The sequence below is a fragment of the Salvelinus sp. IW2-2015 genome, unplaced genomic scaffold (genome assembly GCF_002910315.2).
Source record: "Salvelinus sp. IW2-2015 unplaced genomic scaffold, ASM291031v2 Un_scaffold5215, whole genome shotgun sequence".
In the NCBI taxonomy this organism is placed as follows: Eukaryota; Metazoa; Chordata; class Actinopteri; order Salmoniformes; family Salmonidae; genus Salvelinus; species Salvelinus sp. IW2-2015.
The window spans coordinates 9,818-24,767 of NW_019946481.1; the positions used below are offsets into that span (position 1 = coordinate 9,818).

Consider the following 14,950-nt stretch of genomic DNA (forward strand, 5'->3'; position numbering starts at 1 on the left):
TACATTGTAGAATAATAGTGAAGATATCAAAACTATGAAATAACACATATGGAGTCATGTAGTAACCAAAAAAGTGTTAAACAAATCAAAATGTATTTTATATTTGAGATTCTTCAAAGTAGCCATCCTTTCCCTTGATGACAGCTTTGCACACTCTTAGCATGCTTTTCCAACAGTCTTGAAGGAGTTCCCACATATGCTGAGTACTTGTTGGCTGCTTTTTCTTCACTCTGRGGTCCGACTCGAAACCATCTCAATTTGGTTGAGGTCGGGGGATTGTGGAGGCCATGTCATCTGATGCAGCACTCCATCACTCTCCTTTTTGGGGAAAATAGCCCTTGCACAGCCTGGAGGTGTGTTGGGTCATTGTCCTGTTGAAAAACAAATGATCGTCCCACTAAGCCCAAACCAGATGGGATGGCGTATCGCTGCAGAATGCTGTGGAAGCCATAGTGATGAATTGTGCCTTGAATTCTAAATACATCACAGACAGTGTGGGGTGGCAGGTAGCCTAGTGGTAAGAGTGTTGGACTAGTAACCAGCAGGTAGCCTAGTGGTAAGAGTGTTGGACTAGTAACCAGCAGATAGCCTAGTGGTAAGAGCGTTGGACTAGTAACCGGAAGGTTGCAAGATCGAATCCCAGAGCTGACAAGGTAAAAATCTCTAGTTCTGCCCCTGAACAAGGCAGTTAACCCACTGTTCCTAGGCTGTCATCGAAAATAAAAATGTGTTCTTAACTGACTTGCCTAGTTAAATAAAGGTAAAATAAATAAAACGTGTCACCAGCAAAGCACCCCCACACCATAACACCTCCTCCTCCATGCTTCACGGTGGGAAATACACATGCAGAGATCATCCTTTCACCCACACTGCGTCTCACAAAGACACAGTGGTTGGAGCCAAAAATCTCCAGTTTGGACTCCAGTCCAAAGGACAGATTTCCACCGGTCTAATGTCCATTGCTRGTGTTTCTTGGCCCAAGCAAGTCACTTCTTCTTATTGGTGTCCTTAAGTAGTGGTTTCTTTGCAGAAAATCGACTTCGAAGGCCTGATTCACACAGTCTCCTCTGAACAGTTGATGTGGAGATGTGTCTGTTACTTGAACTCTGTGAAGCATTCATTTGGGCTGCAATTTCTGAGTCTGGTAACTCTAATGAACTTATCCTCTGCAGCAGAGGTAACTCTGGGTCTTCCTTTCCTGTGGCAGTCCTCATGAGAGCCAGTTTCATCATAGCGCTTGATTGTTTTTGCGACTGCACTTGAAGAAACTTTCAAAGTCTTAAAGTAATGATGGACTCGTTTCTCTTTGCTTATTTTAGCTGTTGTTGCCATAATATGGACTTGGTCTTTACCAAATAAGGCTATCTTCTGTATACCACCCCTACCTTGTCACAACACAACTGATTGGCTCAAACGCATTAAGAACTAAATAAATTCCACAAATTAAGTTTAAGAACGCACACCTGTTAATTGAAATGCATTCCAGGTGACTACCTCATGAAGCTGGTTGAGAGAATGCCACAAGAGTGTGCAAAGCTGTCATCAATGCAAAGGATTTGAAGAATCTCAAATATAAAATATATTTTGATTTGTTTAACACTTTTTTGGTTACTACATGATTCCATATGTGTTTTTTCAAAGTMTTGATGTCTTCAACCTTATTCTACAATGTAGAAAATAGTAAAAATAAAGAAAAACCCTTGAATGAGTAGGTGTTCTAAAACTWTTGACCGGTAGTGTAGATCACTAATCTTCTGGATAGCAACAGAGATGTATTGGCTGTTCAGATGTGTAGGAGGAGACTCAGCATAGGAGAAAGGGTTAAATAGCAGTACTTGTGTGAATGTGTTCTTTGTCCTATGCAGCTGTATGACCCAGTAGGGGAATAAACTTTATTTTTTTATTTTTTTAAATCTTTATTTAACTAGGCAAGTCAGTTAAGAACAAATTCTTATTTACAATGAAGGCCTACCCCGGCCAAACCTGGACGACGCTGGGCCAATTGTGCGCCGCCCTGTGGGATGTAATACAGCCTGGAATGAGCTTTACTAAGCGTCTGTGACTTTCTTACTCTGTTTATTTAGAACCTAACAGTGTGCTAGCGCTTGTGTGCATATGCGTGTGTCTGTACCTGTGTGTGTGTGTCTCTTCACAGTCCCRGCTGTTCCATAAGGTGTATTTTTACCTGTTTTTTAAAATCTGATTCTACTGCTGCATCAGTTACCTGATGTGGAATAGAGTTCCATGTAGTCATGGCTCTATGTAGTTCTGTGCGCCTCCCATAGTCTGTTCTGGACTTGGGGACTGTGAAGAGACCTCTGGTGGCATGTCTTGTGGGGTATGRYTGGGTGTCTGAGRTGTGTGCTAGTRYTTTAAACAGACAGCTCGGTACATTCAGCATGTCAACACTTCTRACACAAACAAGTAGTGAGGTAGTCAGTCTCTCTTCCACTTTGAGTCATGAGAGATTGACATGCATATTATTAATATTAGCTCTATGTGTACTTTTAAGTGCCAGCCGTGCTGCCCTGTTCTGAGACAATTGTAATTTCCCAAGTCCCTCTTTGTGGCACCTGACCACACGACTGAACAGTAGTCCAGGTGAGACAAAACCAGGGCCTGTAGGACCTGCCTTGTTGATAGTGRTGTTAAGAAGGCAGAGTAGCGCTTTATTATGGACAGACTTCTCCCCATCTTAGRTACCACTGCATCAATATGTTTTGACCATGACAGTTTACAATCCAGGGTTACTCCAAGAAGTGTAGTCACCTCAACTTTCTCAATTTCCACATTATTCATTACGAGATGTAGTTGAGGTTTAGGGTTTAGTGAATGATTTGTCCCAAATACAATGCTTTTAGTTTTTGAAATATTTAGGACTAACTTATTCCTTGCTACCCATTCTGAAACTAACTGCAGCTCTTTGTTAAGTGTTGCAGTCATTTCAGTCGCTGTGGTAGCTGACGGTACAGTGTGGAGGCATCCGCAAACATAGACACACTGGCCTTACTCAAAGTGGCATGTCGTTAGTAAAGATTGAAAAAAACTAAGGGGCTTAGACAGCTGCCCTGTGTGTGTGTTGTTGTAGAGTGTGTTGTAGTGTGTGTTGCAGAGTGTGTGTTGCAGAGTGTGTGTTGTAGAGTGTGTGTTGGAGGGTGCGTGTTGGTGTGTTGGAGGGGTGTGTGTGTGTGGAGGTTTGGTGTGCTGGAGGGTGTGTGTTGTGTGCTGGAGGGTGTGTGTTGGAGGTGTGTGTGTGTGGGGTTGTTGTGTGCTGGAGGGTGTGTGTTGTTGTGCTGGAGGGTGTGTGTTGGAGGGTGTGTTGGTGTGCTGGAGGGTGTGTGTTGGTGTGTTGTAGTGTGTGTGTGTTGGGTGTGTGTGGGTGTTGAGGTGTGTGTTGGTGTGTTGGAGGTGTGTGTGTGTGTGTTGAGGTGTGTGTTGTGTGTGTTTGAGGTGTATTGTGAGAGTTGTGTACTGCAGTGTTGCGCCCCCCCTCCCCCGTAAGATCTGAGAAAGCCCGGGAAAACCCCTAACTTGGGGTATGAAATGAAAAATCATTCCTGCTATTCTACACATTTTGCCATGGAACAGAGAGATACAATTGCAGTTTTATAGCTAATCTCCTGCTATTCTACACATTTTGCAATGAGGCTGAGATCATGTTTGATTTGAGTCCGTGTTCGCTTGTGGATTGACTGCATTGTTTGCATATTGGCAGTAATTTGAAAAATGAAAGAATCATTCTTCTAAAACTGTCTAGCTAGCTAACAACATACAGCGCAGAATCATTCTTCACAGCTCTGGTAACACCGTGGTTGACCAACTCCCTGACCAACATGGCTGCCCTTTATCGCATCATAACAAGAGTCATGACCATTCTAGTATTCTAATTCATAATTCTATGGGAGCGACCTCCAGGGGGCATGGAGACTCTGTGGTGTGTGTGTGTGTGTGTGTGTGTGTGTGTGTGTGTGTGGTGTGTGTGGTTGTGTGTGTGTGTGTGTGTGTGTGTGTGTGGTGTGTGTGTGTGTGTGTGTTGGGTGTGTGTGTGTGGTGTGTGTGTGTGTGTTGTGTGTGGGTGTGTGTGAAAAATGAATCAAAACATGTTTGTTAGCTGGTTGGTACTCTGTTGCTGAGGGCCATTGACAAACACACGCTATCCATCCTGTTGTCTTATCATCACCTGTAGAAGTGTGCCATGACCGTGTGTGTGTGTGTGTGTGTGGTTGTGTGTTGTGTGTGTGTGTGTGTGTGTGGTGTGTGTGTGTGTGTGTGTGTGTGTGTGTGTGTGTGGTTGTGTGTGTGTGTGTGTGTGTGTGGTGTGTGTGTGTGTGGTGTGTGTGTGTGTGTGTGTGTGTGAAAAATTAATCAAAACATGCTTGTTAGCTGGTTACTCTGTTGTCGAGGGCCATTGACAAACAAACGCTTATCATCTAGCACAACGTAACATGGAGCTAAATATGAAGCTGTGACAACTGAAGAATGGTACGCTGTGTGGGAATCAGTACCTGTGTGTTTAGCACAGGAGGCTGCTGATGGGAGGACGGCTCATAATAATGGCTGGAACGGAGCGAATGGAACGGCACCAAACCAGGCTGGATCGTGTTGTTGTGTTGTTGTGTTGTTGTGTGTTTGTATTGTTGTATTGTTGTAATGATGTAAAGTATTGATTGTTGCTGCCTTCTTGGCCTGGTCTCCCTTGAGAAAGAGTCTCTGGTTCTCAATGGGCTTTTCCTGGTTAATAAAGTTAAATAAAATAAAAAAATTAACATTGGGTTGAATGTGTTTGATACCATTCAACTGATTCTGCTCCAGCCGTTACCACGAGCCCGTCCTCCCCAATTAAGGAGCCACCAACCTCCTGTGGCGTTGAAGTAGGTAGGTGCTGTTTGTTTCTACTGGTCTGGACAATCATTCCTGCTACAGCTTTGTCTGCCCAAAGAATATATAATGAAACACAGAGAATGGATATTCAGATGATCGTGACGAGAGCTATACGGTGACTGGCACCAGGTGTGTGATTTAGCTGAATAATACGGTCCTCCAGTGTGACAATGACAAACTGATGTGGTTGACATTACTTTACATCTCATCAGCATTACATCATCCCCGTCCCCCTGTCCTCCCCTGACCCATGCTCCCCTACGCTGGCTCTGACACCTGGGATCCTTTCAGGGATTCAGTCCCAATCATCAAAGGCTGCCGAGTCTGGCTGCCACACAAACACACACTCTGTGACCTGTACAAAAGAGCTGGATGGATAAACACAGGATCTGATGACAGTCCAGGAATCAACCATGTTTCTCATGGACTGGACCAGAGAGGGTCTGGGTCCTGGGTGATATTGTCTCTCATGGACTGGACCAGAGAGGTCTGGGTCCTGGGTGATATTGTCTCTCATGGACTGGACCAGAGAGGGTCTGGGCCGGGTGATATTGTCTCTCATGGACTGGACCAGAGAAGGTCTGGGTCCTGGGTGATATTGTCTCTCATGACTGGACCAGAGAGGGTCTGGGTCCTGGGTGATATTGTCTCTCATGGACTGGACCAGAGAGGGTCTGGTCCTGGGTGATATTGTCTCTCATGGACTGGACCAGAGAGGTTCTGGGTCCTGGGTGATATTGTCTCTCATGGACTGGACCAGAAGAGGTTCTGGGTCCTGAGTGATATGTCTTCGTGGACTGGACCAGAGAGAGTCTGGTCCTGGGTGATATGTCTCTCATGGACTGGACCAGAGAGGGTCTTGGGTCCTGGGTGATATTGTCTCTCATGGACTGGACCAGAGAGGGTCTGGCCTGGGTGATATGTCTCTCATGGACTGGACCAGAGAGGGTCGGGTCCGGTGGATATTGTCTCTCATGGACTGGACCAGAGAGGGTCCGGTCCTGGGTTGATTTGTCTCTCATGGACTGGACCAGAGAGTGTCCGGGTCTGGTTTGATATGTCTCTCATGACTGGACCAGAGACGGTCTGGGTCCTGGGTGATATTGTCTCTCATGGACGGACCAAGAGGGTCCTGGGTGATATTTGTCTCTCATGGACTGGACCAGAGAGGGTCTGGGTCCTGGTGATATTGTCTCCATGGACTGGACCGAGAGGTCTGGGTCCTGGGTGATATTGTCTCTCATGGACTGGACCAGAGAGGGTCTGGGTCCTGGGTGATATTACAATGGGCTTTTCTAGTATTTGTATATCCTGGTAATTGTTTTTTGGTCGAGTTTTCTTTGTTTCTTTGTCTGTCTGTCTGTCAGCCACTCTGTCTGCCTACCTGCCTGTCTGTCTGTCAGCCACTCTGTCTACCTGTCTGTCTGTCTGTCTGTCTGTCTGTCTGTCTGTCTGTCTGGCTGTCCGCCACTCGGCCTACCTTGCTGCCTGTCTATCTGCCTGTCTGCCTACCTGTCTGTCTGTCTGTCTGTCTTTTTGCTTCACCAAAACTGCCTGACAAAGTCCCAACAACACTACCAACCTTCTTGGGTTCCTTCTCCTCCTCCTCCTCTGGCATGATGATCTTCACGATGCTCTTGTGTTTGTTGATCTGCGTCTTGACGAAGTGTTCGATCTGCACGTTGAACTTCATGAAGCAGACGTAGGCCACGTAACCCGACACCAGCATTACGCTCTCCCACCACATGATGGTGTTGTCCAAGAAGAACACGATCAGCATGATCAGATCTATGATGGAGGAGGAGGAGGGAGAGGAGGAGGAGGGGGAAGGAGGAGGTGGAGGGAGAGGAGGAAAAGGAAGAAGGTGGAGGGAGAGGAGGAAGGAGGAGGAGGGAGGAAGAGGAAGGAGAGGAGGGGGAGGAAGAGGAGGAAGGAGGAAGAGTGAGGAAGAGGAGGGGAGGAAGGACGAGGAGGGGCAGGAAGAGGAGGAGGGCAAGAAACGTGAGAACATGATAGAGTTGTCCAGGATGAACACGATCAGCATGATCAGGTCTAGGAGAGAGGAGAGGATGAGTCCCAAATGGTATCCTATTCCCTATATAGTGGTACTACTATAGACCAGAGCCCTATTCCCTACATAGTGGTACTACTATAGACCAGAGCCCTATTCCCTATATAGTGGTACTACTATAGACCAGAGCCCTATTCCCTATATAGTGGTACTACTATAGACCAGAGCCCTATTCCCTATATAGTGGTACTACAATAGACCAGAGCCCTATTCCTATATAGTGGTACTACTATAGACCAGAGCCCTTATTCCCTATATAGTGGTATACTATAGACCAGAGCCCTATTCCCTATATAGTGGTACTACTATAGACCAGAGCCCTATTCCCTATAGTGGTACTATATAGACCAGAGCCCTATTCCCTATATAGTGGTACTACTATAGACCAGAGGCCCTATTCCCTATATAGTGGTACTACTATAGACCAGGGCCCTATTCCCTATATAGTGGTACTACTATAGACCAGGGCCTATTCCCTATATGGTGGTACTACTATAGACCAGAGCCTATTCCTATATAGTGGTACTACTATAGACCAGAGCCCTATTCCTATATAGTGGTACTACTATAGACCAGAGCCCTATTCCCTATATAGTGGCTACTTATAGACCAGGCCTATTCCCTATATAGTGTTACTACTATAGACCAGAGCCCTATTCCCTATATAGTGGTACACATAGAGCCAGAGCCCTATATAGTGGTACTACTATAGACCAGAGCCCTATTCCCTATATAGTGGTACTACTATAGACCAGAGCCCTATTCCCTATATAGCGCACTACCTTTGGCCAGAACGCAAAAGGATTCTGCGGCTGTCACAATAGTAGAACCCTTTTTAGTTCCATGTAGAACCCTCTGTGGAAAGGGGTTCCCCGTGGAACCAACACGTTTTCTCCTATGGGAACAGCCGCAGGACCCTGTTTGGTTCTAGATAGCACCTTGTTTCCTGAGAGTGTATGTACCTATATAGTTCACTATAAGGGGAAAACTATAGGATGCAATTGACCAATTTCAATGGGATGGACTGTTGGCTCCAAGGTAAGCACCCTTTAAAGTACGTACTTCCCCCAACATTCCCAGGTTTCCCAGAAATCCGGGACGGAGGATTCCAGATGTCCTGCTTATTCCCTCCTGATTCCGGGATTCTACAAACCGGGATTTCTGGGAAAAACCTATTATTCTCTACCTCTTATCTGTAAAATGATGATATTGTGTTTATTACCTATGATGTAGAAGGAGACGTCTCTGAACAGGGGCCACCAGGTGAGGTGGAGCATCTCCCTGGAGAAGATGGCACACATCCCGATGACAAACAGGATGTTAAACACCGCCGACCCCACGATTGTCCCGATGCCCACGTTGCTATGGGAGATGAACACGCCAATCAGAGAGGTGAACAGTTCGGGGGCGGAGCCTCCTGCAGCCATGAAGGTCGCCCCGGCGACGTCGTCGGAGATGTCGAGCTTCACGGTGATGACGCCGAGCGCCGGGACGAAGAACTCGTCACAGACGATGGCGAGGGAGACGAACATGTAGACCATGCCCAGGATGTGGAGGGTCACCCAGCCCTGCCTCCTCTGGTCCACCGTGAACAGGTCCTCTGGGTACTCTCCCTTCCTGTGGGGGACGTCTCCAGGGATACCCGGGGAGGTGGTGGTGTTAGGAGGAGGGGAGGTGGGAGGAGGTTCAGTCGGAGGCTCGGGTTCAGGGTCCTCTACGTAGATACAGTGCTTAATGTCCGTCCTGTTGACAGTTATCACCATGACGTCATCCCCCTCCAGCACAGTAGGAGCCCTGGTGATGACATCATCATCATAGCTCTCTGTTAGGCTAGAGGGGTTAGAGGTCACCACCTCTCGTGTGTCTACCTCCAGAACACTACTGCTATCACTACCGCCCCCTTCCTCTGGGAGTGCTGTCCCAGGATCCTCCTCTGCTGCGGCCTGGCGGGCCACCCATGGCTCCTGCAGCCGGGCCTTGAACGTCACGGTGTAGACGCAGCACAGTAATACACCACAGAGGAAGAAGAGGATGCGACTCCGGTTGAGTCTCCGTCTTTGTGGTAAATGCATTGTTCCCCGCTGCCAGAGGGGTCTTGAATCCCACTGCGGGTGATTAGGCCCGTGTCAGATGCATGGTGAGGCTTATGGGAACAGGTCCAGTAGCATTAGTTGGCCAAATAATGGAGTTCAGCAAGCGGTCAGCACACATCTTCAGCATAGTCTGTTTTAATGTCATAGTCCTGGCATGATGTCCCAGCACCAACCTATATATATATATAAAAAAAAGGGGGGAAATAAATCCATGATTCACTCAGTTTAGACTACAATGCAAAACTCACGTCATACATTTGACATAATGACGTAATAAAATAATAATAAAAACACTACTGGAGTATTATAAGGGCGCGTTCACGTGAAGGGAGTCGCAGGAGCGCGCAGGATGGGGATACAGCCACCTGTTACTATGGCTACATAATTGCAGGTACTCTGCTCTCCGAAGGGCTGCACAGATTAAATGGCACGTGTAATGAAATGCAGCAATTATAGTTAATGTACAAATGACAATACAATTTAAAAAAACAGCGAATAAACTAGAAAATATAATTATGTAGGCCCCTACTTTTCATTGACGTGCGCGGGTCATGAACGTGCTGATATGCGCTCCTCGAGTCGAGACGGCATAAGCGATATGATTCATTCCAAATGTTCAACCAACCATTTCATTTTCTCGTGTGTATCCAGGTGGGTCGGGCAAAAATTAAGAAACGAAAATAATGATAAATTTAACTGAATTTTGTGGGGAAATTCCAGGCAAGAAACAGTGCCCGATATGGAGTCATTGACAAGTATCCTAGGCTTTCACAAGGTCAATGACGATTATTGTAGCTTAAATCCTTTCTCTGTAAAACATCTGTAAACCATACTTAACCCTTTTTCAATTGTTAATAAAAACGTACCTTTAATCGCTGAGTTGTTGTGATAGAGGTGATCTGGACGCGAGGTCTCTCTCCAGCTGTGTGCGCTAACGTAAAGGGATTGGTTTGAGAGATGCTGACTCTAGTTTTTGGTGAGCAGCTACAAGGGCGCACCGCAGGATGACAGCTCACACCTCCTCTCCACAGCTCAGCATAATACCTGCAGTCTTTTAAGAGGATTAGGCGAGGTGTTYACACAATCTCTCACATTCTCACGAACACGTTTAAACTGCTTCAAATTCAATGCATTCCTATTCATTTTGTTCATCACCCGCCAAGTGCATGCAGTGTCTCCAACCACCAACGCTGTGAAAAACCCAAACCATGTCTGCGCGCTGAAGTGGAAGGAGGGTTGTCAAGGCATAATTACAATTCTGAAGAGTTCTCCTTTATGCACACAGACAGACAGGCAGGCAAACAGAAAGGCAAGACCAAGACGGCTGAATGAGCACAGGCAGAAAGACAGGCAGAAAGGCAGACAGGTAGGCAGATATAACAGACTGACCGACAGGTGTGCAGGCAGACAGACAGACTGACAGACAAGATAGGCAGGCAGATATACACTCAGCAGGCAGACAGACAGGCAGAAGAGCACAGGCAGAAAGACAGGCAGAAAGGCAGACAGGTGCGTCAGACGGCAGACAGGCAGACAGACAGACAGGTGTGCAGGCAGACAGACAGGCAGGGTTTGGTGATGAGAGGAAGGTGAGTTATTTAGGCAGATGCCTTCCTTTAGTGTTGAGACATCCCACTACAGCTAGGCATGCTAAAGAGGTTATATGAGGAGATAGGCACCTATATAAAGGGTTATTATGAGGAGATAAAGGACCTATATAAAGGGGTTATCAGGAGATAAAGGACACCTATATAAAGGGGATTATTATGAGGAGATAAAGGACACCTATATAAAGGGGTGTATTATGAGGAGATAAATGAACCTATATAAAGGGGTTATTATGAGGAGATAAAGGACACCTACATAAAGGGGTTATCACGAGGAGATAAAGGACACCTATATAAAGGGATATTATGAGGAGATAAAGGACACCTATATAAAGGGGTATTATGAGGAGATAAAGGACACCTATATAAAGGGGGTATTATGGAGAGATAAATGACACCATATAAAGGGGTTATTATGAGGAGATAAAGACACCTATATCAAGGGGTTATTATGAGGAGATAAAGGACACCTATAGAAGGCCAGCATCCCGGAATCGCCTCTTCACTGTTGACGTTGAGACTGGTGTTTTGAGGGTACTATTTAATGAAGCTGCCAGTTGAGGCCTTGTGAGGCGTCGGTTTCTCAAACTAGACACTCTAATTGTACTTGTCCTCTTGCTCAGTTGTGCACCGGGGCTCTCAGTCCTCTTTCTATTCTGGTTAGAGACAGTTTGCGCTGTTCTGTGAAGGGAGTAGTACACAGCGTTGTACGAGATCTTCAGTTTCTTGGCAATTTTCTCACATGGAATAGCCTTCATTTCTCAAAACAAGAATAGCTGACGAGTTTCAGAAGAAAGTTATTTGTTTCTGGCTATTTTAGCCTGTAATCAAACCCCAAATGCTGATGCTCAGATACTCAACAAGTCTAGACAGTTTTATTGCTTCTTTAACAGGACAAGTTTTCAGCTGTACTAACATAATTGCAGAAGGTTTTCTAATGATCAATTAGCCTTTTAAAATGATAAACTTGGATTAGCTAACACGTGCCATTGGAACACAGGAGTGATGGTTGCTGATAATGGGCCTCTGTTAATGGAATATCAACATAGGTGACAATCAGCCATTTCCAGCTACAATAGTCATTTACAACATTAACAATGTCTACACTGTATTTCCAATTAATTTGATGTTGTTTTAATGGACCATTTTTTTTGCTTTTTCTTTCAATAACAAAGACATTTCTAAGTGACCCCAAACTTTTTAATGGTAGTGTATATAAAAGGGGTTATTATGAGGAGATAAAGGACACCTATATAAGTTATTTTTGCTCTTTTCATAAATAACTACAGATATTCACTTTATTTCACAACAATTTATTGGTTATATAATACCACACATTATAATTTATCCTTCAACCATTAAAACCTTTTAATAAAACACATGATTCCAGACAGTAATCCTCTTCCCTTAATTCTCTAAACAACGTCCATTTCCCTGAGTTCTGGGCTCTGACTGTTTCTCTTTGTCTGTTTCGATGACAGGAAGTGGCAAGAGCACACTCTAGGAGAAGTGTGGAGAGTCGGGACGCAACTCTAACCATGTCATCAGACACAGATCAGTGAGCCTTTGAACAACACAGCAAGGATGGCATGATGGAGATAGTAGATATCTTGGGGACTATAACATCACTGGAGAATAACAGTAGCTTTACATCCCAGAATGCAGCTTGATTCTATACTGCATGAGAAGATATTTGGGGATTATAACATCACTGGAGAATAACAGTAGCTTTACATCCCAGAATGCAGCTTGATTCTATACTGCATGAGAAGATTCTTGGGGATTATAACATCACTGGAGAATAACAGTAGTTTTACATCCCAGAATGCAGCTTGATTCTATACTGCATGAGGAAACACTGTTGGCATACAAAAGTTCATTTAGGAATAAAGCAATATTTAAAAATAAGAAAGCTCTTATGTCAATATCAAATCATTTCTGGGTAACAATTAAGTACCTTACTGTGATTTTAATTAAAATGGTCAAAAATAAACAAAGTAGATTCTTAACAACAGGCAATTTCTCAAGCAACAATTTAGCTAGGTCTGTTGGGAGTGGTCTGAGTGGGGAGGGGAAAACTGAAAATGTGCTGTTATTGGCAGAGGGGTTTAGAACTCTCTTTCTTATTGTCTATTAACTAATTCCCCCATAGTGATGTCACCGTGGAAGGCCATAACTCTCCTGCCAAAACAGGCTGAATTGTCAACAACTCTTACACTAAAAGGACATTAGAAATTGTTCACAATTTCACAGTGTTATTCCAACCTCACAGTGTGGAAATATATATAACTGTATATTTCCTGATGCACTGGGCCTTTAAAAAAACAACTTATAACAAAACAAGTTTTTAATTTCACTCCCTGAATTCAAAAGTGAAGGCAGGTCCATTATGAGGATTACAGTAGCTGAAAAATGGTGTTCAGAAAATACACAAGTTGTTTATGTCTGGCCAAGAGACGCTAGAACCGTTTTAAAGTACGGCTCCTTCAATACTAAACAGTACAGTATGAACATGTATCTGTCAATACTAACAGTCGACATGTTCTGTCAATACTAAAGTACAGTTGACATGTATTGTCAATACTAACAGTACAGTCGACATGTTCTGTCATATAACAGTACGACAATGGATATAAATCAGAAAGAGGGTATGATTGAATGCACTTGTTTGTGTTAGAGGAGGTACTACTGAATGAACAGACTGGGTGAGGAAGATGAGTGTCTGTTAGAGGAGGTACCTCTGATGGACAGACTGGGTGAGGAAGATGAGTGTGTTAGAGGAGGTACCTCTGATGGACAGACTGGGTGAGAAAGATGAGTGTCTGTTGAGGAGTACCTCTGATGGACAGACTGGGTGAAGGAAGATGAGTGTCTGTTAGAGGAGGTACCCTGATGGACAGACTGGGTGAGGAAGATGAGTGTGTTAGAGGAGGTACCTCTGATGGACGAACTGGGTGAGGAAGATGAGTGTCTGTTAGAGGAGGTACTTCTGATGGACGGACTGGGTGAGGAAGATGAGTGTGTTAGAGGAGGTACCTCTGATGGACGGACTGGGTGAGGAAGATGGTGTGTTAGAGGAGGTACCTCTGATGGACGACTGGGTGAGGAAGATGAGTGTCTGTTAGAGGAGGTACCTCTGATGGACGGACTGGGTGAGGAAATGAGTGTCTGTTAGAGAGGTACCTCTGATGGACAGACTGGGTGAGGAAGATGAGTGTCTGTTAGAGGAGGTCCTCTGATTGGACAGACTGGGTGAGGAAGATGAGTGTCTGTTAGAGGAGGTACTCTGTGGACGAGGGTGGGAAGATGATGTGGTCTGTTAGAGGAGGTACTCTGATGGACAGACTGGGTGAGGAAGATGGAGTGTGTTTAGAGGAGGTACTCTGATGGACAGACTGGTGAGGAAGATGAGTGTCTGTTAGAGGAGGTACCTCTGATGGACAGGACTGGGTGAGGAGATGAGTGTCTGTTAGAGGAGGTACCTCTGATGGACAGACTGGGTGAGGAAGATGAGTGTGTTAGAGAGGTACCTTGATGGACGGACTGGGTGAGGAGAGTGAGTGTCTGTTAGAGGAGGTAACTCTGATGGACAGACTGGGTGAGGAAGATGAGTGTCTGTTAGAGGAGGTACCTCTGATGGACAGACTGGGTGAGGAAGATGAGGTCTGTGTTAGAGAGGTAACTCTGATGGACAGACTGGGTGAGGAGATGAGTGTCTGTTAGAGGAGGTACTCTGATGGACGGACTGGTGAGGAAGATGAGTGTCTGTTAGAGGAGGTACCTTGATGAACAGACTGGGTGAGGAAGATGAAGTGTGTTTAGAAGGAGGTACTCTGATGGACGGACTGGGTGAGGAAGATGAGTGTGGTAAGAGGAGGTACCTGATGGACAGACTGGGTGAGGAAGATGAGTGTCTGTTAGAGGAGGTACCTCTGATGGACGGACTGGGTGAGGAAGATGAGTGTCTGTTAGAGGAGGTACCTCTGATGGACGGACTGGGTGAGGAAGATGAGTTGGTTAGAGGAGGTACCTCTGATGGACAGACTGGGTGAGGAAGATGAGTGTCTGTTAGAGGAGGTACCTCTGATGGACAGACTGGGTGAGGAAGATGAGTGTTTAGAGGAGGTACCGCTCTGATGGACAGACTGGGTGAGGAAGATGAGTGTTGTGTTAAGGTCGTCTGATGGACGGACTGGGTGAGGGAAGATGAGTGCTGTTAGAGGAGGTACCTCTGATGGCGGACTGGGTAGGAAATAGTGTGTTAGAGGAGGTACCTCTGATGAACAGCTTGGGTGAGG

General features: G+C 45.4%; 1 protein-coding gene and 2 long non-coding RNA genes across 3 annotated transcripts in view; 2 read left to right on the plus strand and 1 right to left on the minus strand.

The window, feature by feature from the left end:
• Positions 1–10,240, minus strand: part of LOC112078068 (sodium/potassium/calcium exchanger 1) — a 14,933-nt gene extending 4,693 nt beyond the window's left edge. Inside the window, exons 1-3 of the mRNA XM_024144418.1 lie at positions 9,912–10,240; positions 8,175–9,218; positions 6,464–6,669 (exon numbers count right to left, since the gene is read on the minus strand). Of these exons, the coding sequence (XP_024000186.1) occupies positions 6,464–6,669; positions 8,175–9,024 (1,056 nt within the window). The 5' untranslated portion in view covers positions 9,025–9,218; positions 9,912–10,240. The remainder of the gene's footprint in view (positions 1–6,463; positions 6,670–8,174; positions 9,219–9,911) is intronic.
• Positions 10,241–13,677: 3,437 nt separating this feature from the next.
• LOC139026588 (uncharacterized) lies at positions 13,678–14,316 on the plus strand. The gene is made up of 3 exons (XR_011478436.1): positions 13,678–13,722; positions 14,116–14,178; positions 14,275–14,316. It is a non-coding gene; the product is annotated as an uncharacterized lncRNA (long non-coding RNA).
• A 256-nt stretch (positions 14,317–14,572) lies between these two features.
• LOC112078069 (uncharacterized) lies at positions 14,573–14,888 on the plus strand. Its single transcript, XR_011478437.1, has 3 exons — positions 14,573–14,629; positions 14,679–14,777; positions 14,873–14,888. It is a non-coding gene; the product is annotated as an uncharacterized lncRNA (long non-coding RNA).
• The last annotated feature ends 62 nt before the right edge of the window (positions 14,889–14,950 follow it).